Here is a 26,699-nt window from a genome sequence, read left to right on the forward strand (position 1 = left end):
TACATTTGCCTGCCATGTGTGCTCCCCAGGCGTAATCCGATGCATCTGTTGTCAGTGTTTGCCTGACTGTGGGTTGTGTAAAAGGCTGTCCCTTGTTGAGGTGACAAGCTTGAGCCCACCATTGAAACTCCTGTTGAATGCAAGGAATTAGTGGTATAACTGTTTCCAAACTTTGACAGTGCTGAGACCATACATTCTTTAGGTACCATTGTAGTTTCCTCATATGTAGTCTGGCATATGGAATTAGTAGTATGCAGGATGCCATGTAACTCAAGGCCTGCAGAATTTTTCTTGCAGGGAGTTGGGTCTTTGTTGCCATCAAGTGAAAGCATTGAGTCAGTTGTCCTTGTTTGTCTGGCGCGAGATAAGCCATCTGGGCCGTTGTGTTCAAGCTGGCACCCAGGAATATAATCTCTTGTGAGGGCACTAGTTTTGATTTCTTTTCGTTTACTGTGTACCCCAGGCAACTTAACTTTTTTACAAATGCCTGATGCTTTAGAAGAATGTCCTTGCTCTCTGCTTGAATCAGGCAGTCATCCAGGTACGGATAAATTTGAATTCCTGTCTGCAAAATGCAATTACTGGTGCCAGGCACTTTGTGAAGACCCTGGGCGCAGTAGATAAGCCAAAGGGCAGTGCAGAGAATTGGTAGTGTATTGAACCAGCTATGAATCTGAGGTATCTTCTGCAGTTTTGTCTGATAGGGACATGCAGGTATGCCTCTTTGAGGTCCAAAGTCACGAGCCAAGCTTTCTTGCCCAGCATGGGAAGAAGCTGCTGTAATGTCAACATTTTGAATTTCGAAACATCCAGGTAAGTGTTTAGAGATGAAAGATCCAGAATGGGCCTCCAGGCTTTGTCCTTTCTGGTTACCAGAAAGAGTCTTGAGTAAAATCCTTGTCCTTGCTCCTGTGATGGCACCTTTGAATAGCTCTCATATCCACGAGTGCTGTAATTTGTTTTTGAGCCTCTGCCCATTGATTTGGTGGCAGACTTGGCATTCCTTTTAACCTTGACAGTGTGTGAAAGCGGAACCTGCAACCTTGAAATACAATGTTGAGAACCCATTTGTCTTTGGTGATCATTTGCCAATTGTGGTAGAAGAGTGCCAGTTTTCCTCCCAAGGAGGCTGCCAAGAAGGATTTGTTTGGCAGCTGTAGTGGGAAGTCATTGGAGCCGTTTTTTATATGGTTGGGGCCTATCTTCCCCCTTCTTTCTGGCCTGATGCAACCCACTGTCGAGGCCTGTAAGGACCTTGTGTTTGACCTCTACCTCTTGGACGTCTGCATCTTCCCCTTTGAGGTCTGTCTGTAATTGGAAAGGACCAATTCTTAGTTGGCCAGTTTCTGCTAAATCTAGGAGGCTGAATCTGTACGAAAATCCTTCACCGTTTGCATAGATTTTGCCTTATCCTCCATTTTCTTTAATACCTCTTCTGCCTTAACTCCAAATAACACATCCTGCTGCAAAGGTGCAGCCAATAATGTTGCTTTAACATGATCTGGTAACGTATGTTCTTTTAACCAAGTATGTCTTCTAATGACAGAGCCTGTAACTACAGGAGGCCTCTAGAGAATCAAAACCACATTGCAAAGTACGCTTTCCCACTTGTTTCCTGCATTTCTTTAAAATTAGGAAGATCTGATTCTGGAAGCATTTTTTGTTTTAACTGAGACAGTACAAACTGCTGATATTTTAGCATGTGAAACTGGCAATTTAAGGCTCTCATTGCTAAAGTTGCAGACGTATACACTTTCTTTCCCCATCTGTCTAATGCTCTGAAATCTCTGTCAGCGGGAACTGGATTCTTGGCTGATGAGGCCTCAACTCCTTTGGGTCCCTGAGAAATAGTTTCAGGGTCAGCTACAGGGCTTTTATACAGAAATTTATGTGAGTCAGGGACTCTGTAGTATCTGTCAGGTTTAACAGGGGCTGGAGGTAAGGAATCAGGATTTAACCTGGATTCAGTATACACATCATCCACAATATCTAACACTGGCAGAATAGCAAGGGGTCTGTGTTGAGGTAATAAAAGGAAGTCTCTGAGCCTTTTCTTGGATTCTGAATAATCCTGGCCTTCCCAGTGGAAATGCTCCCTTATGGTATGTAGGGTTTCCCCAAAGAAGTAGTCCTCAGGCAGTCAGGCTGATGGAACTGATTCCTCAGCATCAGAATCCTCATGAGGGGGTAAAGAGTATCCTAGGTCTGAGGATGAATCAGAAGAGATGGACACCTGGTCGGATAAGTCACAGTCTGCATCCTGTCTAGACCTTTTATCAGGAGGGTGATGGGACCTCCTGATCAGAGTGATTAGGTCTTCGGCCATTTTGAGCATTTGTTTCTTAGGCATGGAGGCCTGTCCTGGAGAATGCTGTATTTGTTTCTTTGACTTTAAAGGAGGCTTAGACTTAGCTGAGGATTTAATGCTTACCCTTAACTGAGTAGGTCCGAAGACACCCTCTGTAGCTGTGGGTTGCTCAGCTACTCCGGATACCTCTGAAAGGTTAGTCTCGGTAGGCTGAAGAACTTGTGCGTCCGAAGGCCCAGCCATCTCCACGTGGGAGTCAGAGGCGGCTCGTGGTTCTACAGAAGCTGTCATCAGGGGCTGCAAAGGCACCTCGCTGAAAACTGGAGAACTGGCAACTGGCCTAGAAGAGGCTTCGTCGTCAGTTTTGGGCCTCGGATGCCTATCCTTGTCTTTGCGCTTTTTGTGTATTCTGGTTGTCGGAAGTTCCGATGGCATGGTATAACTGAATTTTCTACCAAAATAATGTCGGGCAAAATCAAACCAACGTTTAATAGCGCGCTTGTTAAACCTAGTGCAAAACCAACAACCAGTGACGTCGTGGTCAGGGCCTAGGCATGGGATATAACAGGAATGGAAATCCTTATGAGGTATTTGCTTCCCACAAGAAATACAGTTATTAACTTTTACTGACATCGGTCTGAGGCAAGAAAAAGTTTCCCCAATGGGGTACTTAGCTTTGTAGAAGATTTCGGTTCTGGATTCAGAATGAAAACCTCAGGAGATTGCCGACCGGCACTTGTGAACTGCTTTTGCAAACTGCTTTTGCTTCAGGCACCGCGCGGCAAGAAAGACTGAAGAAAATGGCATCGGCTGCATCTTATATACCCCTGTCACACTGACGTCAGGGAGGAGGCGACAGCAACCTACGCCGGACCAAGACTTTGGAACTCAGGCCGACTGGGGAACCACCTGACGGCAGGATAACCCAAGTGTAATGACTGCAGCAGTGTAACACGATGAACATCCTGGGGTTTTTGCTGTGTCTGGGTTTGGCTTGAGAAGACCTGGAAGGGACTGGAAAGGACCAGTTCTTAGTAGGCCAGTGCCTACTAAATCTAGGGGGTTGCACTTGTAAAATATCTTTAACAGTTCGCATAGATTTAGCTTTATTTTCCATCTTTTTAAGTTCTTCTTCAGCCTTGTTGCCAAACAGGTGGTCCTGATTTAAAGGAGCATCCAACAATTTAGCTTTAACATGATCTGGCAAAGCTTGCTCCTTAAGCCAAGCATGCCTTCTAAGCACAGACCCAGTAACAGCAGCCCTGCAAGAGGCCTCTAAAGAATCAAAACAAAGTATGTTTTCCAACTTGTTCAGCAGAATGCATTAAGTCCTCTAAATCTTTATTTTCCACAGTCATGAATCAACATAATTTTCTGTTTAAGCAGTCCAAGAACATGTTGCTGATATTTTACCATATGAAATTGACAGTTTAAATCTCTGATTGCCAAGGTTGCTGAAGTATAAACCTTTTTATCCCATCTATCCAGCGCCCTGGAGTCTCTATCAGAAGGGGTAGGGTTTTTAGCAGTAGAAGCCTTAATGCCCTTGGGCCCCTGAGAAATAGTCTCTGAATCTAAAATAGGATTTTTGAAAAGGAATTTGAGGGACTCAGGAACCCTCTAGTATCTGTCAGGTTTACTAGGAGCAGGAGGCAGGGAATCAGGGGCCAAACTGGATTCCGAGAAAGCATCAACAATGTCTAGTACAGAAGGAATAGCCAAAGGCCTATGCTGAGGTAGAAGGAGGAAATCCCTAAGCCTCTTTTTTGAATCAGAAAATTCCTGGCTTTCCCAGTGAAAATGCTCCCTTAAAGTATGTAAGGTTTCCCCAAAAGAAAAATCCTCAGGAGGGGAAGCAGAGGGAATACAGTCCTCTGCATCAGAATCCTCATAAGTAGGAAAGGAAAAATCCAGGTCATCAGAAGAGTCAGAAGAAACAGAATCCTGATCAGAAGATTCATAATCAAGCTCAGCCCTGGGCCTCTTGGGGGGGGGGGGGGGGTTGACTACCCCTAATTGGAGTTATTAGATCTTCAGCCATTTTTAACATTTGTTTTTTTAGGCATAGGGGCCTGAGCATGTGGCCTGGGCGTCAGTTTTTTTAGACATGGATCGAAATTTAGGCCTTAGTATTGAAGGAGGCGTCAATTTAATATGCAAGTCCGTAGGCCTGAATACACCCTCAGAAGCCGGTGCCTGCACAGCGGCTCTGGACCCATCCAAGGTAGAGACATCCACAGGTTCCATAGTTGAAGTATCTCGCAGCATACCGGACTTCGAATGGTTCTCAGTAGAGGCCTGCGAATCAGAAATAGTGGGTATCAGGGGCTGCGAAAGCACCTCACTGAGTACAAGCAAACTGGCGACTGGCTTAGGAGAAGCATTGTCGGCAGTTTTGGACCTCGGCAACCTGTCTGTCTATCTTTGCATTTTTTCGGAATCCCAGTAGTCAGATGGCTTACTGATGACATTTCTGGATAACTGAACAGAGAACCAAAATATTTAGAGGCGAAAATATACCGACGACAGATAGTGCGCCGATTAAATAAAGCACAAAACTGACAGCAAGGTACATCGGGGTCAGGGCCTAGGCAAGGAATACAGTACAAATGAAAATCTTTATGAAGTATTTGCTTTCCACAAGTAATACAATTAATAACTTTTACTGACATCGGTAAGGAGCAAGAAAAAGTTTCCCCAATGGGGTACTTAGCTTTAAGTTGAAGACTTCGGTTCTGAAACTCGAAAATGAAAATTTCAGGAGTCGGCCGACCGGCACTTGCGAACTGCTTCTGCTTTGGGCACCACATGGCAAGAAAGACTGATGTAATGGTGTCTGCTGCATGTTTTATACCCGACGACCTGACGTCATGGAAGAAGGGACAGCAACTGATGCAGGACCCAAGACTTTGTTAAACAGGCCGACTGAGGGCAACCTCGAAGCAGATTACCCAAATGTAATGACTGCAACAGTGAAACACAAAGAACATCAATAACTACAGGACACACTTGAATTTGTCTGCCTGAAGTAGCAACGGCTGTAGAAGTGTAAGCAAAAATAGAGAACCAACATACTTCTGCAACTGGCTCATTGTGATGTTGCACACTGGAGAAACAGTATATGTCAGCATGTGATTTACTGTCAGCTGCTTAGCATATGAAGATGGTCAAGCAATGCTATTAAATGCAGCTATAGCACAATAATGCATGCTGTATCATAATGAATAACTGAATTCTACACACTCAGCCCTTTTAGGGTGCATACTGCACTAATGCAAATACAATCTGCAACAATTCACACTTTTTGTAACATTCTGTTGCAAATAAAGGACTAAGTTACTGCATTGTTGTGTATTTACACCTTGAAGAGTGGCCCAAATGTATTTAAAATTGCCAAAACACAATGAAAACCATCCCATACAACTACAATATTAACAAAAGTAGAACAGACAAAATTAAAAAAATACAAATCTTCTGTCAGCTAATGAATAATCTTAGACAAAGTGTTCTACAACCTTTAGACCAAATATCAGGGCAATTCATACTGGGGTGTAAACTAGGCATCATATGCAGTGATTCAAAGTGAGACAGAAGGTTTAACCACTGTGAGACTGTTAACTTTTTGCGACAAATAGCTGGATTACTAGCTGATAGCTGAAATCATTGACCAATGAATATAAATACACTAACAAACACTTGTGATCAGCAATAACGCTTCTTACCTGGCTGAGAGCAGACAGGCAACGCCCCTGTATCATATGACATGCTCTTCTCCTTCTGCCGGAAGACTTCTCGTGGATTGTTTGACCTTTGTGAGATGACTGCTGCTGCTTCCTGTTTTTTAATTTTTTTTGGGGGGGGGGGAGGCAGTGTAGGTTCAAAAAGAAAAATATATATAAGTCACAGTTCCTCAGCATCCTTTACACTGTAGGTCATAGCTTACAACGGCATTCCACCACTCTAAAAACTAACTTTGACAGAATCTTGCCATCCCACCTACTACTGACATTGATCACTGCTCCATGCTATATTATTGTGCATCCAACACACAGATAACTATTACTTCCACATCCAAGGTTGCTTTTCCTGTAAGCTCTCATACCATCTGATGAATGCATATATCTGCAGATAGCATACCCAAAATGTTTTCAGATTGTGTTCACAGTCTGTGCATATATTTTGGTTAAAGAACCACAAACATTAGACTTGGAGAAAGAAATTCACCTAAAAACCTCCACCTTTTATACTTCACCTAAATTTGCAGCATATTCAGTACTTGAAGATGAAACATTCTATTTACCTAATCATATATTGCACTGAAATCAATGCAGCAAGCACAATGCTACAGCTTCAGCTGCTGAGCTGTTTCAGTGAACGTCCAATACAGCATCCCGTAGAATTCACCCAATTACTGCGAGTAGGAAAAGTCCAAAATAAAAATAGTTTGGACTACAAATGCAAAGGACAGCTGAGTAGTCGGATAACTAACCACTAATTTAAAAGTCTAAAGACTGTACGAGTCTGCTTGGGCTTGCAGACAGACAGCATGGCATACATGCATACAGACATATTTCTAAACAAACGTCAAACATTTTAAGGAAAATAAAAATGCAACTGTTATTTTACAGGTTGTTTTGCCTGGAAAGCTGTCAGCTTGAGGCTCGATATATTCGGATGTATCAACCCCTGTGGGTGCGACAGCAATTCTGGAATTGGATCCAGAATCCATAGTTGATGTACTAGGTGAGGCCAGAAAAAGGGAACCAAATTTGTCGGGGCCAGTAGAGTACAATGAGGATTACTCTGCTTTTTAACCGAACAGGATCAAAGGGAAGGATAAGCATAAAGAAGTCCCGTGGGTCATTCGTGCACAAGACTGTCCTTCGGAGACTCCCCCGGTGGGGTAATTAGGGCAAATGTATGACTTGCAGAGGATGGGAATAGATCGCAGCAAGGCTGGCCCCAACAAATGAAGATCTTCACCGCTAGAATAGGATTCAGGGTCTACTCATGAGGTAGGAGAATACATCTGCTCAGTTTGTCTGCAATTACGCTGGAATCCCCGGGAATGTGCACTGCTATCAGACAGCGGTTAAAGCTATCGCCATTGCCAAATTCTCATGGCCTCACGACACAATGGGTAGGACTTGGTTCCTCCTTGTTTGTTGATATACCAGACTACTGATGTTGTCGGACTGGATGGCAATTGTTCCTAAAGGGAGAGCAGGTTGAAATACTTGCAACACTAGAAGCACTGCTCACAGTTCTAGAACACTGATATGCAGGTTGGCCTCCATGGGTGAGCAAGTGCCTTGGACTGTCTTTCCCTGGAAATGCCCCCCCCCCCACCCAATCAGGGAAGAGTCTGTGGTCACTATGGCTCTGGGCTGAGAGGGGGAGAAAAGGAGACTCCATAGATGCCCTTCTGGCTTCATCCACCAAAGTAAATCTTGTTTGCATGGATTTGTTATCCTGATCTGGAAGAACATAGGATGAGTCAAAGGGGGCCACTGTGTTTGCAAAAGCCACTGTAGAAGTCTCATGTGCAATCTTGCCGGTGGAACTATTGTTATCGATGCTGTCACTGACCCTAGCAGTTGGAGGACTGCTCGAGTCAAAGCTTTGCCCTGAGAGTTATCGCCTGGAGTTGAGACCAAAGTTTTTCTAGCCTGTAAAGTGGAAGGAAGACTAGGCAAGACGGAGTACCGAACTCTGCCCCTATGAATTCCAGCCTTTGAGAAGCAGTCAACTTGCATTCTCTTCATTTACTGTTATGCCTAAGTGTTTCGTTATTTGTAGGGTGCAATGTATAGCTGAAACCAGTAGACACTTGGCTGGGGTGGTAAGGAGCCAATCGTCTAAATACAGAAATATCTGGAATCCTTGCAGTCTCAAGTGAGCTGTTACCACTGCCATGCATTTGAACACACTGGAAGCCGTAGAGAAAACAAAGGGGCAGCTCTCGGAATTGGCAGTGATTGGCTCCCAGCTGGAAACGGAGGAATCTCCTGGAGCATTTGTCCATTTTAATGTGATAATACGCATCCTGAAGATTTATCGAGCACATCCAATCGTCTTTCTCTAGAAACGGGAGGATAGACTGAACAGTGACCATCTGGAATTTTGTCTGACAAATTTGTTTAGGATGCTGAGGTCCAAGATTGGCCTCCAGTCCCTTATTCTTTTTAGTACTAAAAAGAACCTTGAGTAAATTCCGGATTCTATCTGGTCTGATGGGACTGTTTGAATGGCTCTTTTTAGAAGCAGCTTTTGTATTTCTTGAGCTGCTGCTTCTCACTGAGTGGGTGGAACATCAAGAATATGCCTTGGCAGCCTTGGGTAAAGACTGAAAGGGATGTGATAACCTCTGGAAATTGTCTGCATGCAATAATCTGTAGTTATGGATTGCCAGGTGAGGAGGTGCAGAGAACCTTCCCCCGACTACTTCTAGAGGTAAGCAATCGGGCCACTCCTCATGCTGATAGGGCTGTCCAGAGAAAGAATCTTTGGATCCCTGATTGTGCGGACCCCTCCCGTCTCTGAAGGGGTAGTACCACATCTTTCCACTCCTCTGATTCCTAGAATAGGGTCGTTGGAGGGGTGGAAAAACATATGCCCACAGCAGACAAGGTCTTACAGTCCCTTTCACACCTGGATAAAGTGTCTTTCACCTTTGAGCCAAAGAGAGAGGCTTCTATGGGAGCACTGAAAAAGGAAGACTTGAAGGGATCCGCAAAATCATAGGTGCATCCAGGTGACGCATCTCATGACAATGCCTGCACCTGCTGCACTAGCCGCCCCTTCGGTAAAGTGAGAAATCAACCGCATGGATGAGTTAGAAATAGACTCCAGGGTGGCAAGCTGTGAAGCAACATTGTCACGTACCTCATCAGAAACTGCTCCTACCAGGGTTTCTGAGAGTTCCAAGATTAGGTCTCTTTGAAGCTGTATAAAGTGGGCCAGACAGTTCAAGGACCGAATGGCAAAGGTCAATGAAAAATACACCGGCTTCCCTAGTCTATCGCCTGAGACTCCCTGTTAGGGGGATGGACAGTAGCGCTCCTCTCAGTGAGCTCTTTCTTAATGGCCCCTGCCACAACCATAGCATTTACTAGTAGGTCCTTGGCCCAGTGTGGGTTGTCCTCTGGTGGAGAAAGAATTTTGTTTGGTCTCCGGGGGATAGGTTCAACAGTATCAGGATTCTTCCAGGCACGATGAGCTGAACCAGGTCATCTGTAAGTGGGGTCACCCAGGAAGTAGGAGGGTCGAGCACTGAAAGCCTGCAAGAATACAGAACTCCTCAGAGGAAGGGGTGGTCGACTTCCAGTCTTCCCCACTGCTTCAAGACTTCCATTCTGTCTCCAAAGGAGACATCCTCAGAGGGCGACCGTGGGGACCCTTCCCCTTCATCATAGTCTGCATCTTCAATGAGGAAACCCTCGGGGGAATCCACGTGCTTCCTCTTGCACTATCTAAGAGGACCTTGAAGAGTGGGTACCTTGTGGAAGGGTGTCTTGAGGTTCTCATGCCCGATGTCCCTGAGTAGTGGGCTGCGTCAGCTGTGGCTCAGAGGAAAGATATATATGGGTCTCCAGTGCCAAAGGGACCAGCTGAAAGCCTGCAGAGGCAAATGCCTTCTCCATCACCTGGAAAGCAGGTCCGTCTAGAGACGGATGGGAGCCTGGAACACAGAAAGACAACTTTGGGACCAGGGTCACACCCCGCTCCAACGAACCCACTCCCAGGGAAGGAGCCACAAGAGGACGCTGTTCCGCCAAGATAACCGGAACCATAGTAGATGGCGCCGTGGAAAAAAATAGGTGATGTACAAGGGATCACGATACTGACAGTCAGACCAGTCTCGATCCCAAGGATGGCCCAGCCCCGCGTGAGTCGCCAGACAAAGGGTAGACTCCAAAGCCATGGTAAGGTCTACCACTGGAACCGAAGACACTGGAACCAGGGTTGTCGTCGGTGTCGAAGGCTCTGATACCTCAAAGGCAGTCGAAGAAGGAATATATGTCGAAGTCTGTGGAGAAAATCCCTCTGCTCCAGGTGGGAGGGAGTATTTGGAAGGAGGTGGAACTCCTCTGGCCACCAGGAGCTGATCCACTAGCCTCACTGCATCCAGTTCCGAAAGGCTCCTGGATGAGTGGGAGGACATCATCAACGGGGAGTGAAGACACTCTAAAAATGGGCTGCATTGCTGTCCAAAAAACAGACCCACCAAAGGGGAATATCGGGTCCAAGGGGGGAAGTCTCAACTTTTTGCACTGTGGTCAATGGCCCAGTATGCTGTATAGGTGTGTGTGTGTGTGTGTGTGTGTGTGGGGGGTGACTGGAATTAGAAGAACTATTTTTGGTGCCGAAAGGGAAATTGGTACTGTAGTCACAACTGGTGTCATAGACGGTGCTTGAGGCATGGGTGCTGAGGACGGTACAGTAGCAGATTGTTGAGGTCCTGGAACCAAAGATGGCACCGTGGAGGAGGTCTGAGGTCCTGGTGCCAGTTTGGAAATTTTTGCTTTCGGTTTCACAGATTTTGATTCACTGACGTGAGGAGAGGAGGGTACACATTTACTCCTCTTTTTATGTTTCTTCTTAGGTTCCTAGATTCATAGGTTCATAGATTAGTACTAGGCTATTTGCCCTTGTGGGCCATTTTAAGCCTAGCTAAGTACCCCATGTGAGAATCAAACTCTGCACCTTGTGTCTGCAAGGTAAACACCTTAACCATTTTGCCATCCTCCCACCCCGGGGTTGAGCCCTCAGACTCAGATATAGCCTCCGAGAAAGGAGATTTCAGGAAACCTTTAAGCATCAGTTTGTTTTTCCGTTCAGCCAAAGTGCGGAAGCTAAATCCCTTACATATCTCACAAGGGGGTTTTCACAGACAGGTGTGGCACCTCAAGACAACAGACACAGGACAAATTGTTATCCACATTCGGCATTTTCCAGTCACACTGGTGGCAGTGTTTAAAACCAGTTGTTCCCTTTTTCTCAGACGTTTGTAATAATCACCAAAAATACAGTTTAAACAACAAGGAATACGAGTAAATCACATAAAGGTTTTTTTTTTTTTTTTTTTAAAAGGAGAAAGGTGGAAAGAGAAAACCAACAATGGTATTGGGAATTACCTCAGAGATAAGGGAAGGCCTGTACCAGCAATGGTACCAAAAGTAACAAACTTGGTAAGAAAAAAAGAAAGACAGGGAGGAACACTTGCGCAGATAAGCAAATACTATGCGATTAACAGATTATTTAAATATGCGAAAGAAAACTAAGAAAAGGTTTAAGCAGTGAAGAAAAAATTGTACTGACTTAACTGAGAGCTGGCCTGACATGTCTTGATTCAATACGCGGCAAATGAGATCTGGGGTAGTACGGAGAGGGGCACTATGGGTAAGGCCTAGCTTGAGAGTTTTTTGGCTAGCGTGAGAGCTTGTTATAAAGGCCGACTCGGTTCCAATGACAGAACAAACTTCCCATCAGTAAGAAAAAATGAAAATTAACATCATCAGATAATTGATTTCCCAACTTAAAATCTAGACTGAGTTAAAAAAACAGTCACTATAATTAATATGCCCTGGTGAGTTGGTCTACTTGTGCAAAGTCAATGTGTACATCTGACACACAAGTCCCAGGTGGGAGAACATGTCAAGCTACAAGTTACAGTACTACCCGGGGAAAATACTTACTTGACATCTGGCCTCTCCAAGTGAATGAGGCTTCTTTACATAGGGTATCAAGCTGCACTAATATGTGTAAGCCTGACAAAAGCTGAGCCAATCACAAGTGGGGAGAAGAGAAGGAGTACTGTGATGTCATCATTCACAGTGTTATTATGGGCTAGACCTCAAAGACGGAAACCAGGCCATCTCTACTACAGGAGAGTACACACAGATTGCAGAGGCCTAGCCCTCCCTCACAGCATCTCACTTGTTACACTCAGCATGCCAACCAATGTTCCGAGTCTACTGACCAACCTGGACTGGAGCCACTGCCCTATTAATTTCATAAGCAGAGGGCAAAACTGGTGGTCTACGAAGAAACATCCTAAAGCTAAAAATTGATATAGCTTAAAATAAAATGCCCACATGTCCTGCTAACAGACCGTTACAAACCCGTCTAGCTGGGGACCTATGGGAACGAATGACAACATATGCCATGCTTAGATGCTGGAAAAATTACTCTATCTCACAAAACATTATGAAGTGTGTGCCTGCCTGGGTCCATCTAGTTGCGTCATCCATTCATCTTCTTGGGGACTTTCGTCTACTTGTTTTCGTCCCCCTTCCCCAGTGTTAGAAGAATTAAGTCCAGAGTCTACATCCACCACTACCATCTAGTGGAAAGTAGGAGGTATGACAATGCAGTATGTTTCATACTAGAAATGCAAAATACAAAGTCACTGATCAAACGTAATCTGAAATGATTCTTTTATTCCTACAACATTCTGAAGGAATGTGAATGGTGTTCAGGGAGTGAAATCATTTTTCCGTCAGTAAGACAATGCAGAAGAACATACCACAAACAATTCCACTCCAAACTAAAGAAATGGAAAACAAGCTGGATAAATTAAAGCACATGATAGTCTTGATTGTGGCCATCCTGCAGTGCACTGGAAACATGATTTTGCATTGCCAGGGGCTGCAACAGTAATATTAAATTTTGAGTATCAAAACAGGTTAAGGGGCCTGTGTTCTAGGGGGTGCAGTGGTCAGGCAGCTCGACTTGTCTAGCTGGAAACACAGTCAAATGACATCTGTAACCATTTTCTGTAAACTGGTTTACCCTTATACACTACAGCAAAGGAACTGGTGCGGGTTTCTCACTAACTAGAGAGTGAAAATGAGTCTTGGGATGGTCTCACTAAGATAAAATGGGGGGTGGGGGTCGATTTCAGTGTTGCACTTCATAGAATTCTAGAGTTTCAGCATGGTCAATAGCATCAGTCTTACAATCTGCCACACTTACACAATTACATTATGAAAGGAAAAAAGTACCAGAATGAAAAGGAAATCAGAGGTACCTCACACTAGAAAAGGGCACATGGAGGTTTCTAGAAATCTACTACATAATGCTTCAACACAAAAGGCATAGTAAATTATCTACAATGCATCTCCTTCAATAATGATACTCTGTCATATGCTAACTGCCAAGGCCTCTGAGATTTCTGCTTGAAAGCTGCTATCTAGATAAACACAATAAGGAATGAAGTGATGAGAAATGTATGAGATGACAAGGCATGGAACACTGAACACAAACTTGAAATGCTTCTAGTTCTTTAGAACTATATCCTGATCAACATTTTGCACTTTTAGTGTTTTGTAGTAAAATGGCAGTCAAATTTCCTAAATCCTGATTAAACATAACTAGCAATACACTTAAAAATCCAATTTACATAAAAAAGTCAATATCAATTTCTTTACACTGAAAATGAACTACTTTCACTGCATGCATGCAGTGTACACTCTCTCCTTGCTGGCTCCCTGCCTGCTTACTGAAATAAGTATGCCTGAGGAAATTGTTTACCGTCCTTTTTAAAATTACTGCCAGGAGGCAGCTTGCCCTCTATCTAGAATTATTTTTTGCAAATTTTTGCAAGACTTTGTGTGTTAAGTAACAGTGATGCATGCACCAGCTGTACAAGCAGTGCATACCATACCCTGATGTTCAAAAGATAGTCTTAAATGCTGCAGACAATTGCCAAGCTCTAAATACCTGAGCCTTCTCCACAGACTCACTGCGTTTGAAGCCCTTCCGTGCAGCCTTCTGATGTTCTGCTTCAAGTGCCTCCTGGGGGGGAGAAAGCATGTAGCAAGTTACAAGGTTCCAGTTCCCAGACTACCAAACCAACCATAGTAAAAGCTAACCAAAAGCATATTAAATGTTACAAAATATGAAAACAGTTAAAATGTTATGTCTGTATATGTTACAAAACAGCTTAAAGTAAAGGTTTACTTCCATGAGCAGGATACATCCAACTTCATATCTCTGCTTCCACTAGTTGTTTCATTTTAGAATGTAATGGTACTTGGTTGGGATGAACCCTAAATCATTAACTGTCTAATCTAGGAAAGATTTATTTGTACTTCCAAAGCAAACGCAATCTAAATAATAAAATAAAGGATGTAATTAATTGTATACATTAAGGAAGAAACCTATGCAACTAGTTGCAGTTTTCACTTTTTGCCCCCCAGTATTAGAAATGTGGGTGTCAGAGTGAACATGGGATGCTGGTGTGTTTACAGTTAAAGCAGTACAAGAATTACTACATGAGAATCTAGACAGCACTTTGTGGTCCCAAAAGTACACATATGGATAACTATGAAGCAGGCGGAGGTTAGTTAAACTGTAAAGTGTATATGGGAGGGTGTCTTTTACTGGTTTCTAACTTGTTCGACATACTTCTATTTTGTTCTCTCACAAGTCAAGAATGCAAACATGGCAGAAGCTGTTCTGCTACAGGTCCAAATGCAAAGGATGCATTCTATCCAATACACTACTGTTTGAAGGTGATCCATTGAGCCATACCCCACTAGGAGCAGGAAGTATCCAGCCCCAAACCTCATATTGGGGGGAAAGGCCCATACTGCTTACATGTCATTGTAGGTGGACTCTTCCTAGATTTCACTGTTGGAGGGCTGGGTCCATTTTGTTTTGACCCCACTGTCATGGGTGGCTTGGTCAAGTCTGCCCAGTACCAACTGATGGATGGTCAGCTCTGTTCCAAAACCACTAATGTGATGTCCATCCAACCCCAAAACACATTAATGAAGGGGATACCTTACTCGTCTTCAGAATCAGTGGGATCTGCCCTATCCAGATTCCACTATAAGGAGACTTATTTATTTTACATTTGTTTATCGGGGTGGTCTGACTGGGAAGTGGTTGCCCATTTTCAGCAGAATCCCGGGGAGAAAAGCACCTTACAATAAGTCAAATACATAACACAGTCTACTACAAAATGGAAAAACAAGAGACACGGTATTCAGTACAAACAGGCTAAAAACATGACACCTCCTATAACACAAATTACAAATTTTAGGTACACGGGTCATATTCTAGTACAAATTGCATAAACAAGACACAGGATGTTCTATATAATCTGGCTAACACATGACCCTCTCTATAATACAACAGATATCCAAGTTCAGCATGTCGGTCAAGGAAGTTAAGTGGTATAGCAGTTTAGAAGGAAATCTTATCCTTCCCAAGACCCTGTGAACAGGGAACTGTACTCTGTCCCTGAAAGAACGTCTGAGGGAGTGTTCTATCCTACCGCAGGCCCAGTTGAGAGGGAACCTATCTCACCTCAGACCTCATTGTGAAGGTGTACTGGGGGGAGGGGGTTATCCTACTGCAGATTCGCTGTGAAAGCACAACTGTGTAAGAGCTTACCATAACAGTAGATGTCCTACTGATCACAGGTGCAGTATTCCTGACTTATGGGTTGTCATCGCTAACATCCAGGCGGGGTACCAAAGTTTTACCGTTCTTAGGTCATATGTCTGACAAATGAACTTTGCTCAGATGCGTTTGGTTATAAAAGACGTTACATAACAGCATGGATACTAAAACTACCTCTAAGACAGCGGCCTGAAGAGTATGGAGACAGGAGACAGGTCAGCCAGGAGGGATGTAGCTCGAACAGGTAGGAAACCCCCCCGTGCCTATGTAAGAGTAAAGGTTAGAGCAGCGAGGGACAGCCAACTGAAAATGGAAGTGAGAAAGAGAAGAATGGATGAAGGGGGAGATGGAATACTGTAACAGTGATTAGTAGGACATCTACTGTTACAGTAAGTTCTTACACAGCTGTGCCATGTCCTGACTGAAATCACTGCTGCAGTATTCTTGACATATGGGTGATTCCCCGAACTGGAGGAGGAAGGAAAGGTGGTTGGCTACTGAGAAGAACAACTGTCCCAGCTGTCAAGACAGGACTAACCTAGCAAAGGCTTTCCTAGACCTGGAGAAAGCATCAGTTTTGTAGTGTTTGGTAAAGGTATGTACACATGACTGTGGCTACCTCCAAGATAAATCTGGACTCTGCTCCTTTGTAAAAAGCTGAGGAAGCAGCTGCCCTAGTGGAATGTGCTTTAGGGCAGGAAGGCAAGGTCTTACCCATGGTGAGAGTAGCAGAAAGTAATATTCCATGAAATCAGGCTGCAACTGCTTGTTTGGAGAGTGGATATCCCATCTTAGGGCGTCATAAAGGATACAAACAGCTGGTGAGTCTTTCTGAAGGATGCAGTTTTACCCAGGTAAAATCTGAGTTGCTTGTGATGACTATAGGACGACGCAAGATCCCCCTCCCCCTTTTTGGGAACTGGAAAAGGAGGTGGAATGATGGGTGGCCTGAATGACAAAGCAGCTCATTCACTACTTTATTCATGAAGGATGGGTCAACGCTGAGAGACACCCTGTCTCTGTGAAAAATGAGAAAAGGGGGAATGGCCATGAGTGCTTGCAGCTCAGAAATCCTCCTGGCAAAGAATTTTAGAGAAGTGGAAGAAGCTGGTTCAAACTGAGGCACAGTAAGCTTTTCCCAGCACAAAATTAAGATCCTGAGGAGGATACATGGATTTCTTTGAGGAGGGTTAAGATGCAGAACTCCCTTGAAGAGAAGCTTGCCCTCCAGCTCTGCTATAAGTGAAGGGCTAAGACGGAGGCAAGGATTGACAGCAGACACATGAGCTTTTATGGATGACTAGGCTAAGCTTGACTGAAAAAGCTCACAGAGGTATTGCAGTACCATAGGGATTTGTGCCATGAGTGGATTCTGTTTGCAGCACCAGAAGGAAAACTTCTTCCACTTTGTCGAGTAAGATTTTCTGGTAGTAGTTCCCCTAGCCTGTGGAAGAACTTCCATCACCACTTCAGAAATGAAAAGTATTTAAGGGATTAAAATCCCATCAACCTTATGTTTAGGCTGAGTAGTGGAAGATTTGGATGCAGCAGCAATACTTTTTGCTGCGTAATCAGGTCCAGCTGCAGAAGTATCCTCCTGTAACTTCTTTTTGCCAGGTGAAATAGCAGGAGAAATCAATGCTGCCTAGGCCAGAATGCAGTCAGTAAGAGGAGTTTGGGCGTTTCCTTTTGTACTTTAGAATTTTTAGAAGGAGAGGCAGAGGAGGGGAGGGAAGGCATACAGGAACTTTTCTGTCCACTGAAAAAAGAAGGCATCTGTCCCTCCAGTCTGTGGGACAAGGGTCCCTGGTGCAAAACATTGTCCCCGAGAAGGGATGTATATAGCTGTGAGTAGGATGTTCATTTGTGTTGCCAAATTCCAAGCCTCCTGTGCCAACCTGCAAAGTTGGTAAGACCTGGTGCCTCTCTTTTTATGTAGCACATGGCTGTGGTGTTGTCTGTGTACACTTGGGAGTGATCCTAGTCTCCAAAGGTGAGTGAAAATCTGAAAACCCTACAGAAGAGCTACCATTTTTTTCAAGCTGATGTCTTCTTTCAAGAAGTGGGGTTGCCAATTCTCCTGCACTCTGTGTGATCTTGTCCGCAGCCAACACTCCTCATCCGAGACATTCATATGAACCTGTTGAAGAGGTATACAGGGTATGAAAGGTAATCTTGGGTTGAAGATGACCTCTTCCTTAACACAAGCTCCTTTTTGAGACAAGGGAGTCGAGGAATCAAGGTGTCCAAGGGATGAAAGTGCTAGGACCACACAGACTTCAGGTACCACTGAATTTTCCTCACGTGGATTCTGGCCAGAGGGAGCATACGGATGGTGGCTGCCATGAATCTCAAAAGGTCTTAGTATCTCCCTTGCAAAGCAATGGGTTGCAGAGGATAGGTTTTGGAAGTAACTGGACAGGTAGAGAATCTTTTCCAGAGGCAGGAAGGCATGCATTTTCTGTGTGTCCAGCTTGCATCCTAGAAACACCAGGTCCTGTGTAGGGATCATGTGAGACTTCTAGTAGTTTATAGTGAAACCCAGACCGGTCAGACAAAAATGGGTGAATTGCAGACGTTGAAGAAGAATCTATGGAGAAAAAGCCTGGATCAGAAGGTTGTCCAGGTAAGGAAAAAAACAAATTCCTTGAGTGTGACAGAAAGCTACTACAGGAGGTTAGGCACTTTGTGAACACTCTTGGATATGTGAAAAGACCAAAAGGCATTGCAGTAAATTTAAAATGTGAACAACCAGAAGAAAACCTGAGGAATCTCGCACAAGATGGATGAATGGGAATGTGTAGGTAGGCATTCTTCAGATTCAATGAAACTAAAAGCCTGTGGGAGGATAAAAGGTAGAATAGCCTGAAGAGAGAGCATTTTGAAAGATGGAACCTTCAAGTAAGTATTCCGGATGAACAGGTCTAGGATGGGTCTCCACTGCCCTTCTTTTCTTGGGACTAAAAAAACCCTGGAAAAAACTCTTTCCCATGAATTCTTTTGGAACTTGCTTGATAGTACCCTGATTCAGGAGGTCTTGAATAATGGCAGCCAGAAGGGAATTTTGGATTTGAGGAGTTAGTGGCATGCATCTCAGAGGGTGAATGTTTTCCCAAAACATGGCATAGCTATCCCTGATGACAGAAAGGACCAACTTGTCTGTGGTAACAGCTTCCCACTAGGCCAGGGACAGCAAAAGTCTTTAGGAATGGGGGGTTAATGAGGCTGAGGACAGGGGGGAGGTGTACTTCAGGGGCAATCACAGATTTTTTGCCTCCAAAGGGCAGCCCTCCAGCTGGAAGTTCCCTTTGGGATTTTTCAGAGTATCTTTTCCTGGGTGTTTTTCTCCACCTCTGGGCTGTTCTCGACTCCCTTCTAATGCAGGAGTAGGATGATATAAAGCTGGGTAATTCCTATGATATCTAGAAACTGAGGAGAGTAGGATATGTCTGCAGTCTTTCATGGTCTCACCTTGGTCTTGGGAAAGTTTTCAGAAGACTGGTCACCTGAGGGCCAAGCTGTAAGTCTTTGTCCAAGGGCAAATCTAGAATTTTTGATTTAAAATCCTGAGGTACACACCGACTATGAAACCATGCATATCTGTGGATAACAGATTCTGTGGCAGCTGCCCTAGAAGACGCATCCACAGCATTGTAACTTCACTTCATGCAGTGTCTGGCAATCTGAGTGACCTACAAAAGTAAGGTCTGCATTTGTTGCCTAGAGTCTGCTCTAGAAGGATCCAAGATAACTTTAAGGAGTTGAAAACAAAAATCAAACATTATGTCATTTGAGTCTAGTAATTAACTGTCCCTAAAGGCAAGGGTAGAAGAGGTGTAAACCTTCGTACCCCCATTCATCCATAGCCCTACTATATTCATCAGTAGGTAGAGCATTAGCACTGGTCAGAAGCATTCAGGAATTATCTGAAGACAAGAGATACTACATAAAAGTCTGCTACAGGGTTCTTGTATAAATATTTAAAGTAATCAGGGACCTTGCAAAACCAGTCTGGTCTCATAGGAACTGGTAGTTGAGAATCAGGTGCCAAAGAGGTGAACTGAAAGGCATCCTGGAAAGTCTCAAGGACAGGTGGGACTAGAGAAGAGCCAGGGGTACCCATCTTTCAAGAGGGTGTTATTACCTCTCCTGAACATCATAAATCTACATGGATTGCCAACGAAAGTGTTTTTGTCATGTTTTCTACAGTCTCATCAAAAAAAGCCTTCATTATAGGAGAATCAGGTGAGAAGTAGAGAAGAAGGCGAGAGATGCAACTATATAGCCAAACTGGAGGCTGAGCTCTCTCAACTCAGGACTGGCAAAACCAGATAGGAGGAGAAGGTAACCACACACACCATAAACCCAGTCTCACATAGAACTATCACAACTACAAATCAAACACATAAACACACAAAGACATACTCGGAGGCACTGATCAAAAATCTACCAAAACAGCAGAGGCCTCCAAAGCAGACACCCAAACAACTGCCACCTCATGACATAACACAAGCAACACATAGATCACAAAGTCAGTGTGCAAATCAGTCACAGCCCTTAAGGCCAAACAAAATGGCAGACACTTGTCATAGGTGACTCCATAGTCAGACACATTGACGTCCCACTCACCAGACTGAACAAGGAGAGGGTCACAGTAAGCTGCCTGTCGGGCGCTAGAATCCGCCACATAACACAAGCACTCAGGTCACTCCACAGCAAGTACAAGTATGACTCAGTCATTGTCCATGCCGGTGTGAATGACCTGAGACGTACCTCCCTGGACTACATGAAGAGAGACATAAAGGAGCTCTCAGATTATGTAGCCCAGGCTGGTATGACCCTGACCCTGAGCAGTATCCTACCTTCACCAAGAATGATGCCACAATACAGAGACAAAATGATCAGTTTTAATAATTGGCTTAATTTCTGGTGTCATTCTAAGGGATCCAATGTTTGTCTGCCTGGAATGACATGCTTGACAAGCCACGCTGCTTCGCAAGGGACGGCTTGCACCTGTCACCCCTGGGTTTCCGGATATTGGCAAAGGCTCTTGCCACCCGCATAGTGCCTTTTTAGACAAGGCTCAAATTCTAAACCCACCGCCCTAGAAAACAATAATGGAAAAAACTAAGGGTAATGCTGCTCAATGCCAGAAGTCTAAATCTCAAGATGCACGCCCTCGAAGCCCTCCTCAGTATGGAGAACATCGATGTCTGTGCTGTGACTGAAACCTGGTTCAAGGCACCTGAGAGCACCCCGGCACTATCAGGTTTTACCTCATATCATGCGTTCCGGCCCCAAAACCCGGACCGTACCACAAAAGGAGGGGTGTATCCATATTCATCAAGGATACCCACACCTCCAGGCTGGTGGCAACTCACGAAGCATCAGAGACCATTCAGGTGCAATTAACCATAGGCAAAACTGCTCTACAGTTTGTAGCATGTTACAGGCCACCCTCTCAAACTCAGGAAGCCCACACAGCCTTCCTGAAGACACTGGAGAGTATAAATGTCTCTCCAAACACCATCATATTGGGTGACTTCAACTACCCAAACATAGACTGGGAACATTACTCAAGCCCCAATACCCTAGCCCAAAGGTTCCTGGAGTTCATAAACTCAAATGCTATGGAACAACTTGTCACCATTCCCACAAGAGGTGAAAATATACTAGACCTGATCATCACAAACATGGGGACAAAATGCTCCACACCAGAAGTACATCCCTCATTGGTGAGATCAGACCATAAACTAATCTCACTGGAGATCCACATCCGGGCCCGACGCCCAACAAAAGAGACCACAGTGAAGAACTGCTCAAAAGCCAACTTCACACTTCTTAAGACTGGTGTGGTATCCTTCAAGGCCCCTGAGCCATTGGAAACCACAACCCACGCTGCTGAATCCCTTACAAATGCTTTCTACGAGCACCTCCAGGATTGCATGGATCAAGCAATCCCAAATAAAATCAAGACCCTTTCCACCAAAGGCAAGCGCCCGATCTGGTGGACCCCAGCCATAAACAAACTTTACAACAAGAGGAGAAAGCTACTACAAGATAGAGCAAAATCCCTAAAAGGGAAGACATCTCTGATCAATACTAGTAAAAAACTACGATCACTCATAAAATCATCCAAGGCCAACTTTGAGAGAAAAATCGCCAAGGACTCAAAAGACAATCATAAGGCCTTCTTTAGCTATGTTAGAAATCTGGGTGGAAACTCCCAGATATGCTCAGAATTAGTCCAAAATGATACAAAAATCACTGAACCCACAGACATTGCAAACATACTGGCAGACAGGTTCAGTGAAAATTTCTCCCCTCCCTCCCCCCGCAAAAGGAGAAATATCTATCCCAGCAGAGTGTAGCCTCCCAATCATCTCAAATGCCCAGGTGAGAGCTGCTCTCTCTAAAGCTAAAAACACAGCATCAATGGGACCGGATGGTGTCCCCGGCTGTGTGCTACACGAACTCAATGAGGAACTAAACCCACACATAAGGCTGCTGTTTAATCTTAGCCTTACCACAGGAAACGTACCCAAAGAGTGGCGTACGGCAACTGTGGTCCCACTCCACAAAGGCGGTGCTTCTACAGACCCTGGTAATGACCGCCCCATAAGCTTAACAAGCCTGGTCTGCAAAGCTATGGAGAGGATCATAATGGAACTCATAAATAAAGACATAGGGGACCTACAGACATTGGATCCTACCCAATTCGGCTTTGTCAAGGGCAGATCATGCCTCTTGAACTTGGTCGACTTTTTTGAAACAGTCACCAAGGCCATTGATGAGGGTAAGGCAGTTCACACAGCCTACCTTGACCTTGCAAAAGCTTTCGACAATACCCCACTCGGGTATCATAGAAAAGCTCACCAGCTTAAATGTAAACCCATATGTCACAAGATGGGTTGCAAACTGGCTCAAGGACAGAACCCACAGGGTTAGAGTTGCTGGTGCCATGTCAGACTCCAAGCCGGTCACAAGCGGTGTCCCACAGGGCTCAGTCCTGGGCCCCCTCTTGTTTGGCATCTACTTTTCAGAAGTGCAGGCAAACATAGGAGGATTGTGGCTGACAAAGTTTGCAGATGACTGCAAACTGGGCGATAGTTGAAAATCCATCAGACACAGATATCCTTCAGAGAGGTCTCATAGAAACGGATAACTGGTGCCAGAGCCATGGCCTTAAGCTAAACGCCAAAAAATGTATAGGCATACCCTTTGGTAAAAACAAGGTAACCCCAAGTTACCACATAGGTGGCAATCCATTAAGCACAGAAGAGGTTATCAGGGACCTGGGGACCCAAGTTGACAGTAACCTTTCTTTTGACACTCACATTGCCAAAGTGGTTAGGAGGACCTTCTACATTGCCCACCTGATTATGAAGGGATTCACATCCAGATCAAGGGAGGTCATTGTTCCCCTGTACTCTTCACTTATCAGACCAATGATTGAGTACAATGCCCCATTCAGAATGTATCTTACCAGACACCTGCAGCAATTGGAAAGACCCCAAAAGTTCCTCACCAAAAGGATAAAGGGGCTCAAAAATATGCCATATGCTGCCCGACTGAAGAAACTCCAGCTCTATTCAGTCGCATACCATCTGCTCAGAGGTGACCTGTGCCTACATACAAGGCCATGTCCAACCTGGAATTAATGGACATGCTCCACCTCAAAAAATCCAAATCCACCAGAGCCACAAGAGCAAGAGACTTAAACCTCAACACGGATATAAATAGGATGTGCTGGAGAGACAGATTCATCACCCAGAGACTCCCTATGCTGTGGAACAGAATCCCGGTCCATGTGAGACAGAGCACCTCGCTGGCTCTGTTCAAGAGGAATCTTGACCAGTGGATGGGAGATCGTAGGTTTACCCCGGGGATCATCTCTGTATCACTGCTGGACAGAGGCACGGCAAACTAATGGGTATAGTATTCTTCAACCTAAGGGGTGGTGAAAGCCACACAACTCTGGCTAGGCTTATAAATGCCCTAGGGCAGATAGCCTAGTATGACCCTATGAACCTATGAACCTAAGTAGACCTCTTCAATGGAAGAGATTTGCTCGGGAGAATGCATATGAGAGGAATAGTTCAGAGAATAGTGACAGTCATGGTCTTGCTCCTCATCAGGGGACGTCACAATAGGTTTTAACAGAAGTAGCCTATGGTTGTGGAGACCTGAAGGAGGGAGGCTATGAACAACCCTTGAGACATCCATCCACTCCTCTCTAGCTGCTGGGGGAGAGGCTACATCCTTAGTTTTTTGCTTTTTCTTTTTCTGTGTGATGTCTGCTTGGATGAGACAAAGTGTTTCGGAACCATGTCTGACCTCTATTAGTGTGTGTGGGATTTCTTATCTAACTAGAATTTGAGGGATGCCCTGCTGATGAGACATGGCTCCCTGGACATATAGGCAGTCTGTAAGGCCGCAGGAGCTATACTGGCCTCTGACAGAGTCCAGATAGTGGACAACTGAGAAGCAGCCTGATGTACTACGGGTTCTGAAATCTCAGTGGGTACTTCTAAGTCAGAATCATTGGACTGCAGATCCTTTCAAGAACTCATAAGTTTTTATTTTGGTGGCAGACTTACACCGATGAAGTGGAGTCAGACATCTTGGACTTGGCTAAACGTTTAAGACACTGGATTTATAGAAAGTTGTTGAAAGTTGAAAGCATAGATCTAAAGGTTTTTGGAACAAATTACTGACTGACAGGGCAAGATTTGTGATCATGTTCCAGGCCTAGGCATAAAAAAAAAAAAAAAAAAAAAAAGACACTTGGCAAGTCCTTATACATAATCTTCCTACTGCACTTGCCCTTCCTAGTTGACATCTAGAAATTTAACAAAATATCGTAAGGTAAAAAGGAAGGTTTCCCAACAGGGCACTTTTACCTGAATAAAAGAATGGAGCAAAGGTACCAAAGACAAAAGCCACAAACAGTCTGATGGATACATGACCTGGATTAGGGCTGGCTGCAAGACAGTCTGAGTATCCACGCTTGTACATCAGTCTTTATGCCCCAATGCATACAAGCTGAGGTCATGTGTCGGACGTATGACCAATGGAAGGTAAGGCTTTGGTACCCTGGCTGGACATCAGCAGTGACAACCAATTAGGAACACTGCAACAATGATTTCAGTCAGGACATCAGGTAAATTTTGCTCCATACCTAGAAGTCGTCCTATCTTATCCCAGATGCTACTGTGATGAGCACTTTGCCATGTTTTGTAAAGGGGCATTTATCCTGTCCATACCCTGCTGTGAAGGGTCTAACCTTGTACACAACAATAAGGGACTACTTATGCACCTGTGTTCACCATAAAATTCCTCATCCTGTAACAGAGTCCAATCCACTCAGCTAGGAATTCTTTCTGCTTCAGAAATTACCGCACACATTTTGAGGACTCTACAGTGTCACGACAGAAATGCAAAAAAATTTCTCTGTGCTTCTGCCCAAAGAGGAAACCATCTTCTAGATGGCTACATCTGTAAGGAAGTACTCTTTCACTGAATTCCCCAGTTCTGCACAGGAACATCTACTATGCATTACAACTTTTAAAAGGGAACCTGGTCTGTTCCTGTGCTAAATGCAAACTCCATCTTACACCACCATGGTATAATGCATGTAGCAGAACACTTTTTTCCATGTTCAGTTAAAAACATCACGAATGTCTGAAGTACCAGGTACCCTGGTTGACAGCTAGTGGGTCAGTCCATTCTACTTTGTGATACCAATGCAAAAATTAGTAGACCAAAAACACATGAACAAGAGCAAAGACAGCATTCTAAATCCTTAAATTATAAACCTTACATAATACTTCAGAATCTAGATGGTATAAAACATCCTGTTGCAGCATTTTTTAGAATGTAATTCAAGCAAAAAAGTTACTTTAAAAGAGCAACATACAGAGCTTAAACAGACTGATCAATTCTGTCCAAAACAGCATTTTGACGTAAAAACTAAGACTGATCGATCATACAAAGGGATTCCCCATTTGACCCACAAAACTATTTTAACTCTGCATTACCACATCTCAGAGAAAACAGCAATTTACCCCATAAAACGATTTCAGATTTGGACTCCAGGGTTTGAATAAAAATCTGTTTTTCAAGCCAAAAGATACCCACACTACTTGCGGACCATATTTCCTTTGATATAAGCCGGTGTTATTATTTGTACTTCTGAAATGGAAAACCTTTTTTGCTGAGTTATACAGAAAACCGCTTACAATAAACAAGGACTTCTAATACTTTAAAAAACACTGACCACCAGAACATGAGGTGATGCCACTTCACAAATGAAAATTGAACATAAGCACAACTTAAACTAGACACCGATTTGGAGCACTGAAACAAAGACCACAAAGATATCCTTCCATTCTCATACAGCACTGGAATCGAGAAGAGTCTGTAGTTACATGAACTCCCAGTGCCCTATACCTATACTTCTTATTTATTCCGACTCTGATGTCGTACAGAATCAGAGTACAGGAGCGATTTCATCTACTGAAACAAACGTGTAATCTTCTCAGATGCCTTGGCCTTGAGAGCTAGCATAAATTAAGAGGGTGTGAGGGGCAGGGCACAGCCATGACAGCAGTGTGCGGGTGTAACAGGGCTCATTCTTTTGCAAAAACATGTTTACATTTCAAGTTATCTTTTTATGTCATTCATAAATAATGTAGTTTGAAGGTTCAAATTTTAACAGGTTGTGTTGGAATGTAGTTATATTTTTTGTGACATGAAGCAAATATGCAAAGTTGTAAAGTAACAAAATTTCATAAAATCACCCATTTGACAGTTTCTTACTTATCTAGTACCTACTTCTAGTTTGGTATATAATGTTCAGATATTTCTAATTTCAGGATTTATAGACTTTTTTCCCCAAGATTTTGCAATATGAGAAAGTTATGCTCAAAACTGCAAAGTAGAACTTAGCCACATTAAGACTCAGAAGTGAATTAAA

The 26,699-nt window shown here is 44.0% G+C and overlaps 1 protein-coding gene across 2 annotated transcripts in view; it reads right to left on the minus strand.

The window, feature by feature from the left end:
• Nucleotides 1-26,699, minus strand: part of DBNL (drebrin like) — a 902,612-nt gene that overhangs the window by 98,595 nt on the left and 777,318 nt on the right. For both annotated transcript variants that reach the window (XM_044084396.1, XM_044084395.1), the window contains exons 9-10: nt 14,033-14,107; nt 6,031-6,142 (exon numbers count right to left, since the gene is read on the minus strand). In XM_044084396.1, coding sequence (XP_043940331.1) covers nt 6,031-6,142; nt 14,033-14,107 — 187 coding nt within the window. The remainder of the gene's footprint in view (nt 1-6,030; nt 6,143-14,032; nt 14,108-26,699) is intronic.

Source organism: Protopterus annectens, chromosome 9.part0 (genome assembly GCF_019279795.1).
Source record: "Protopterus annectens isolate FY-2018-M chromosome 9.part0, PAN1.0, whole genome shotgun sequence".
Lineage (NCBI taxonomy): Eukaryota > Metazoa > Chordata > Ceratodontiformes > Protopteridae > Protopterus > Protopterus annectens.